This window comes from Aedes albopictus, chromosome 3, assembly GCF_035046485.1.
Source record: "Aedes albopictus strain Foshan chromosome 3, AalbF5, whole genome shotgun sequence".
Taxonomy (NCBI): domain Eukaryota; kingdom Metazoa; phylum Arthropoda; class Insecta; order Diptera; family Culicidae; genus Aedes; species Aedes albopictus.
The window spans coordinates 159,197,719-159,206,070 of NC_085138.1; the positions used below are offsets into that span (position 1 = coordinate 159,197,719).

Sequence of the window (8,352 nt, forward strand, 5' to 3'; positions counted from 1 at the left end):
CTATGAAATCCCTGGTGCACCATTGCAACCCCATGGAGCACCTCTTGAAACCCCTGGGATGCCAGTGAAATATCCTGAAAGACTCCTGAAACCCTTTGAAACCCCCTGAGACCATCTGGAATACCCCTGGAACTAGAATGTACCTGAAATGCTCCTGAACATCATGGATGCATAAAGAAAGTGTGAAAAAATCTGACTCTATGACATTTCTCCGAATTCCATTACTCCGAATATTTTCTATTTGCTCCCGGAATGAAATGGCTTGGTTGATAAAATTTCGTTCTGCCTTTTAGAGAATCGAAAGAGTATATTCAGATTCACTATTCTATATAGTACACAGTATACCTTGAATGAATAGCCTATGATTGAAGGAGGAAAAATCTTTGATAAAAGTATTACCAGTTGCAGCGCTAACAAATTCCTTAGAAGAATAACTAGAAAGAATAGCCTATGTTTGAAAGCAGGATACATATCTGATGATCACATTAGCAGTTGAAATGCCAAAAAGTCCTTCAGTAGTTCAGTTGGATTAAATCAAATAAATAAGTAGTAAGGCAAGAAAGAGCAACATATGCTCAAAGAAGGAAACTCTTTGTTGAAAATATAACCAACCACTTGGAGAACCGTTAATTATCCAGACCGGGTTTCCAGATAGGCATTTGTGGTAATGGATCATTCGGGGTAATGGGTCATTCGGGGTAATGGAATTCTGGGAAATGTCCTATCTATATATCTGTTCTGTACATATATAAATGAATTTATGTCTGGCTGTCTGTCTGACTGACCTTTATGGACTCGGAAACTACTGAACCGATCGGCGTGAATTTTTGTATGTGGGTGCTTTTGGGGCCGGGGAAGGTTCTCAGCTTGGTTTAAGATCTCTCCGGTCTCGGGAATTGGCTTTTTTAACGGTGTTGAGATAATTCGATATTCTGAATCTGCATGTCAAACTAAGCCGAAATCCAAATTTTCATGAATTTTGGAGTCCGGGAACCTATTTAAAAATCAATTTGAAGTTTGTATGGGAGCGATTTGTCGAATCACCCCTCGTCGCAGTTTGTACTGGGCGGAGCTGTCAAACAGTTGCCCAGCTGTCAAAAGGTGATTTCGAAAAATCTCTTTGAAATTGATTTTAGGTACCAAAACAGAGTTCTAAAAATCTGAAAAAAAAATCATAGTGACTCAAAAAAAGGTGCCCTTTCGTATAAAAACAAAAAATCAACACATTTTTTAAAATTTAAAAACCCAATTGGAGGCTCTCATACAGATGACTTTGCGGGGCACTTTTTGTATGGAGCTGTATGTAAAAAAACACAGTTGGCAGGCAGTACGACGTTTGCCGGGACAGCTAGTCATTTAATAAAATTTTGATGAAAAAGGACTGTAAGCAATTTGCATGATTTTGCGACACCGCCCCTCCCCTTGTAAGATTTTATGTATGGAACCGTAAATATTTGTGTATGACGCGTTAGATTTTTTAAACCCCACCCCCATAAACCCGTACGTAATTAATGGAAGCCCCAAAGGTAATTTTAAACAATACAAAAGTATAAAGGACATTCTTCCAGTTCTAGTAACACCAATTTCTTAAGTTTAAATCAAGGAATTGAGCAGTTTTCGTGTCTTCAGTGACACCAAAGTATCAATAAATATTTCTTAACCTTCATCCAACCAACGTACATTTTCCATCTTCGGAAAAGCACAAAAATGGTCATAACTTTTTTGGTTTTCGATGGATTTTGATGAAATTTTCAGAGCTTCCCGATAAACTCTTCTAGTTTATTATGCAGGGGACATGGGTGCCTGGTCCACATGGTTCCGGAGTCATTCCGGATTGTCTTGGGGTACCAAAATTGGCCACATACTTTGCGTAACGTATATCTCAAGATCCCGATGAGGTAGAAGTATAGTATCTTCGGCGAATTTGTTCAGCAGGTTAAGAGCTAACTGGCAACGGCGACTTTGGTTCGCAATTCGGCCGCTAGGCGGCGCCAGTATCAAAAATGTTCAAACCCTCATATCTCAGAAACCTGATAAGATAGAATGAAGCTGTCTTCGGCAAAATTCTTCAGCAAGCTCAGAACTATCTCATAGTAAAGTCTTTGGTTTGGGATTTATCCGCTAGATAGCGCATGGTGTCTGAAAACTTCAATCACGTTTATCTCGATACCCTAATGAGGTACAAGCATGCCGTTTACAGCAAAGTTGTTCAGCAGGCAAAGAACTATCTGGCAATGGCGTCTTTGTTTCGAGAATCGTCCGCTAGGTGGCGCCAGGGTCAAAAATCTTCAAATTTCTATATCTCAGAATCCTGATAAGATAGAATGATGCCGTCTTCAACAAAGTTCTTCAGCAAGCTATAAACTGTCTGATAGTTGAGTCTTTGATTCGTGATTTATTCGCTAGGTGGCACGTTGTGTATAATATTTTAACACGTGTATCTCGTTACTGTAATAAGCTAAAAGCATGGCGTTTTCTGTAAAATTGTTCGGCAGATTGAGATCTATTCGGCAATGGCGACGCTAGGTGACACTAGCAATCAAAACATTCGAACAATTTTATCTCAAAAATCGGAAAATGTCCAGCAAATTTTTCCGAATGTTAAAAGGAAGTTAGACGTATCTTGGACACCTGATATTATTCGATAGGTTTCGTCTAGTATTAGGAAAATATTTGTATGAAAACCCTTATGAACAAGAAGTATTCCATTTTCAGCATAGTTGTTCAGCAAGCTAAGAGCCATTTGGCAGGATAGTAGACGGTCGAGTTCGGTGGTACAAGAGGTAATACTTTAACACCGTCTTTGAGACCCCCTGCAACAATTTTGCTACAATATTGCTTCTTTTACTCCGTTTTTTTTTTCTTTCGGATATGTCTCCGGGAATTTCTACAGGAATTTCTCCGGGAATCCCACCAAGAATTTATCCATGAATTCCTTCAGGAATTCTTCCTTGAGTTCTTCTATGACATCCTCCAAAATTTCCTCCGGGAAATCCTCTAGGAAATCCTCCAGGAATTCCTCCGGGGATTCCTCCGGAAATTTCCCCACGATTTTATCTGGGACTCCCATCAGGATCTCCTTCGGGAATTCCTTCGGCAATTTCTACGGAAGTTCTTCTGGGAATTTTTCCAGAAATTCCTCCTGACTTTTTTTCCAAGATTTTCTCCGGGAATTCACTGACAATTTCCCCAGGAGTTCGTCCATGAGTGCCTCCGGAAATTCCTCCATGAACTCCTCCGGGAATTTCTTCAGGAATTCTTCTGGGATGTTCTATGGGAATTCCTCCAAGAATTCCCATTTTTCCAGGAGTTTCTCCAGGACCATATCCGGGAATTTTCTAAGGAAAACTGTCGTTTTTTTTTTTCAAGAAAAAACTCTGGTAATTTCTCCAGGAATCTCCTCAGGAAGTCTTCCGTGATTTGTTTTTCTCACAAAACCCTTGAGAAATTCTCCCGGAAATCCTCTAGTAATTCCTTTACGAATACCTCCGGGAATTTATCCAGGAATTCCTCTGGAAATTTCTCCAGGAATCCCTCCGAGAATGTCTCCGGGAATTTCTCCAGGAAATCCTCCAGGAGTTGTTTTGGGTACTTCTTCTGGAAATCTTCCGAAAAATCCTCCAGGAATTCATTCAAGAATTTCTCCGGGAACTCTTCTGAAATTCCTCCGGGAATTTTAATGGAAATCTTCGGGATTTGCTCAGGAAATCCTCCGGGAATTCCACCAAGTATTCCTCTGAGAATCCCTCTAGGAATGCCTCAGGAAATGTCTCAAGGAATTCCTCCGGTGATATCTCCAGCAATTCCTCTGGAAAATTCTACAGGTAATCCTCCTTCCCCAAAGGAAATGCCTGGAAAAATCTGTGGAGGAATCCCCTGAAGGAATTCCTGAAGGAATCCCCGGGAGAATTCCTGGAGAAATACCCGAAAAAATCCTGGAAATAATCCCGGAAAAAGTCCTGGAGAAATGACTGAAGGAATCACTAGAGGAATTGCTGATGGGAATCTTAGAAGAATTTCCGGAGAAATTCCTGGAGGGAATCGTAAAGAAATTCCTAGTGGAATTCCAGGAAAAAGTTTGGAAGGATTTCCCAAAGAAATTCTTAGTGGAATTTCTGGAGAAATTCCACGGAGAATTTCCAGAGACATTCCCGTAGGAATTCCCGGAGAAACTCCCGGTGGAATTCCTGGAGAAAACAAAGAAGGAATTGTTTGAGAAATTCCCAGAGAATTCTTGGAGAAATTCTCGGAGGGTTTTCTGAGAAAAAAAAGTCACGGAAGACTTCCTGGAGAAATTCCCAGTGGATTTTTTCTAACCAGAAATTTTTCTGAAGAAATTCCTGGAGGAATTTCTGGGGGAATTCCCGGAGGAATACCTGGAAGAATTTCTTGAGGATTTCCCGGACAATTTCTTGAAGAAATTTCCAAAGCAATTCCTGCCGGATTTCCTGAAGAAATTCCCGAGGGAATTCCCGGAGACATTCTCGGAGATATTCCTGGAGGAACTCTTAGAAAAATTTTCGGAGAACTCCTGGAGAAATTCCCAGAAGAATTCCTCGGGAAATTACCGAAGGAATCGCCGCAGGAGTTCCAAATGTGAGTCCTAGAGGAAATCCTAGAAAAAAATCCCGGAGACATTTCCAGAGGAATTCCTAGAGAAATTCCCGTAGAAATTTCTGGAAAAAATCCCGGAAGAGTTCCTGTAGAAATTCCCGGAGACATTCCCAGAAGAAAAAACGGAGCAATATTGTGGGTGACAAAATTTGTCTGCAGGGTGTCAAAGACGGTGTAGCGAATGACCTAGCGAATAAATCACAAATCAAAGACACAGCTATCAGACAGTTGCTGAAGAACTTTGTTGAAGACGGCATCATTCTATCCTATCAGGATTTTGAGATATAGAAGTTTGAAGATTTTTGACCCTGGCGCCACCTAGCGGACGATTCTCGAACCAAAGACGCCATTGCCAGATAGTTCTTAGCCTGCTGAACAACTTTGCTGAAAACGGCATGCTTGTACCTCATGTATCTCGATACCCTGATAAACGTGTTTGAATTTTTCAGACACAATGCGCCACCTAGCGGATACATCCCAAACAAAGACTTTACTATCAGATAGTTCTGAGCTTGCTGAAGAATTTTGCCGAAGACAGCATCATTCTATCTTATCAGGTTTCTGAGATATGAGGGTTTGAACATTTTTGATACTGGCGTCGCCTAGCGGCCGAATTGCGAACCAAAATCGCCGTTGCCAGTTAGCTCTTAACCTGCTGAACAAATTCGCCGAAGATACTATACTTCTACCTCATCGGGATCTTGAGATATACGTTACGCAAAGTATGTGGCCAATTTTGGTACTCCGGAACCATGTGGACCAGGCACCCATGTCCCCTGCATAATAAACTAGAAGAGTTTTTCGGGAAGTTGTGAAAATTTCATCAAAATCCATCCAAAAACAAAAAAGTTATGACCATTTTTGTGCTTTTCCGAAGAAGGAAAGTGTACGTTGGCTGGATGAAGGTTAATGGATATTTTTTTTTTATAATTTTGGAAAAAAATCGGTGCAATATAGAGGCATTCATGTATTTGCTTCTATATCAGCCGTTTGAGTTTAGCGAGAATTACTTATTAGGGTAGTGCTCAACAATTGGCGAATTGCCCTAGTAAGATGAATAATTGACTAATTAGAAATGCTTCAATTTACACTGCTCGAAACTCCTCCAGATACCTATTCATTTCATAATTGGCTGAAAAAAGGGTATAAAAGCTCAGAAGAACTGTTTCAGTAAGGAGGCGAATAACAACGAGACCATCGTGAATTTCGGTGAAACATCATTACGTAGAGCTCAACGCATTACTTTTATTTCAGTTCGAACTATTCACATTCCTGAAAATATTTCACTTCCTTCAATCAAAATACCCCAAATGATTGTATTGCACTAGTGCCCGCTTCAGAATCCCCTCCAATCGTGGGTTGGAGAATATCTGCTTCCTGAACGCTTGACCGGCTTCGCTTTCCTGTAGAAACACGTCCATCTCGGCATTCTCGGTCCGTTCCATGAACGCAATTGGTAATAGGCATAGTACAGCATTCACTCCTAAAAATAGAAACAGCCGTTGGAGATGCTCGGAGACGAACACAATAATATCTATGGCTAAAGGTACATGGCTGAGCCAATTTATCTTATCACGAGCGTACCACGCGTCGTTTGTGATAAGGCGCATAAACAAAACCAGAGTTTATGGGACTTGGGGAAGTAATGGAAAATCATTGATTCACGTGCTCGTCAGCTGTGAGCTGGACCACTTACTGTGAAATCCCTTCCGAATGATCTCCACGTGGATGTCCTCGAGCGTCGGGATTCTCCCGGAGTAGTCCAGTTTCTCCAGGGTTGATTTCAAGATGTTGTGGTATTCCTGGTTAAATGGGATGATGTATGTGATTTGGGGTATTGTTCAATGTCGATGAGTAGTTACCCTAATCAGTTCCAGCCAATGCTTTTCGCGAACCGCCTCTTGAACTGCTGCGTTCAGAAAGTAGTTCAAATCCACTCCGGGTGATCCGTAGTACGCCAGTTGATAGTCGAACAGCAAGACGTCCTCGACAGACTTTTCACCACCGTACTTGAACATCATGTTGTTGGTCCAAACGTCATCGTGATTTAACACGTTGAAACACGAATCGTCCCGAGTGTACACCTGAACCCCTCTGCTGATAATTGTCTTTGGAAGGTTTTCTAGCCTCTCCAGGAGATGATTGTAGGTGGGGTCGTTCCAGCTTTTCACAAGTTGCGCTACTTGACGAGAGCACATCCTGTAGAACTCCAGGAAGTCCTGTCTTTCCGGGTTCGTAGAAATCGCTCCTTCCAGCACGGGATCCATAACTGCTGGGTTTGATTGATAGATGACCGCTGAACATGCGTGTAGCTTTGCTAGTTTTCCTATGACTAATTTGGAATGTTCCAAGTCCAGACCAAGTTTGCGATCTACCATCTGGAAGCCCGCATCTTTGATGTCCTCGAACACCAGCATGGTTTTCGGATCGTCCGTGGTGAAGATGCATTTCGGGGAAATCAACGTCGAGTCTCCAATGCTCTCCAGCAAACTGTGAATCTTCGGCAGAATATCCCTGTAGACGGCTATTTCTCTGGGGAAAATGCTATTCTTTTCCATTATCATCCGTTGGATCTCGCCGGATGGGATTACCTGGAATGGTTGATGTTCGTAAGAAGACGTCATGATTCACTAATTCATCAACCTTACCTTCAAGATACGTCTACATTTCACAAGTTTCCCATCCTTCTCGTATTCCAAATCGGCTCTATACATCTCACTGGCATAGTTATCGCCCTTCTTGGTAGCTGCTTCCACTTTGAAGTCGACAATTTTGATCTCGCTCTCGCCAGATCCATGTTGTTCTGCCTTCAAGATGCTAAGCAACAGATCACCATCAACCCAACTGCAGTCCAGCATCGTTTTTGAGTCCATGGCTGATCGATTATTCCTGGAAGCTACCGTTACGACGACGACAACGAAACACTTCAAGAGACGATTCGCGAATGTTATTAGTAGGCTCGCATTGCCTTATTATTACAACACGCTACCCGTTGTCGTACCGCTACAGCTACCGCACCACAACAACCCAAATCGGCGTCTTTTTATTGCTGATTATGACCGTGAATTTTATCATCCAGAAATTTGCTCAGGCTCACCAAGCAGTTCATTCAATTTTGTTGGTACCGTGAGTTGAGGTGCTCAAGCACTCACAGAAATTCAAAGTTATGTTATAATTACATGAAAGTTTCAATTCGAAACTTCGAAAAAAAGGTGTTCATTTTTGGAATATTTTTTACTTTACCTTTTGAGATCATTGTTCAAGCTATATTCTTTTAAATTTTCATTTGAAGCCCCCAGTTTCACATGAATTCACGGTTGCATGTATGAATGAATGAATTACCGGAACACGGGGTTTCCAGAATCACAACAAATAAGAAGAGCAAAAATTGAAAATTGTGTCTGATGAAATTTGCTGAAGTTATTCCGTAACTAATGGCAGAACGAGATAAGGCTGGTGTTGCAAAAATAGTAGGTACTTATACTGATTAATGATGGTCTGGACTGGACGAAAATATGTGGACGATGGTCCAATAATCTCTTGTTTGTTTTTGAAAAGGAAAGTGAGGAAGGTAAGTGATGATGGAGATAGAAAGAGACATAAACTTTTAGTTGCCATCATAATATCACGCGTTTACTTCTCATGCAATAACTTGAAAAGCATTTATTGCGTTGAAGGAGGCTATAATGATTTAAACCATGTTGAAATAATTAAGGCTTTCCTGAAATTCTCTAACCG

General features: G+C 41.3%; 1 protein-coding gene across 1 annotated transcript; it reads right to left on the reverse strand.

Moving 5' to 3' along the window:
* Positions 1-5,818: 5,818 nt before the first annotated feature.
* Positions 5,819-7,706, reverse strand: LOC109412338 (uncharacterized). The gene is made up of 4 exons (XM_062843172.1): positions 7,263-7,706; positions 6,477-7,205; positions 6,311-6,416; positions 5,819-6,097 (listed from the first exon to the last, which is right to left on the reverse strand). The coding sequence occupies exons 1-4, from the start codon at positions 7,485-7,487 to the stop codon at positions 5,907-5,909; spliced, it is 1,251 nt and encodes a 416-aa protein (XP_062699156.1). The 5' UTR covers positions 7,488-7,706; the 3' UTR covers positions 5,819-5,906.
* Positions 7,707-8,352: the final 646 nt, after the last annotated feature.

What these genes read in the sequence shown, in the direction of transcription:
- LOC109412338 (XM_062843172.1), bottom strand. Translation starts at nt 7,487, where the DNA reads ATGGACTCAAAAACGATGCTGGACTGCAGTTGGGTTGATGGTGATCTG. An exon ending in AATGTAGACGTATCTTGAAG is followed by an intron (nt 7,206 to 7,262) that starts GTAAGGTTGATG and finishes CAACCATTCCAG; the next exon opens with GTAATCCCATCCGGCGAGAT. An exon ending in ATTGGCTGGAACTGATTAGG is followed by an intron (nt 6,417 to 6,476) that starts GTAACTACTCAT and finishes CCATTTAACCAG; the next exon opens with GAATACCACAACATCTTGAA.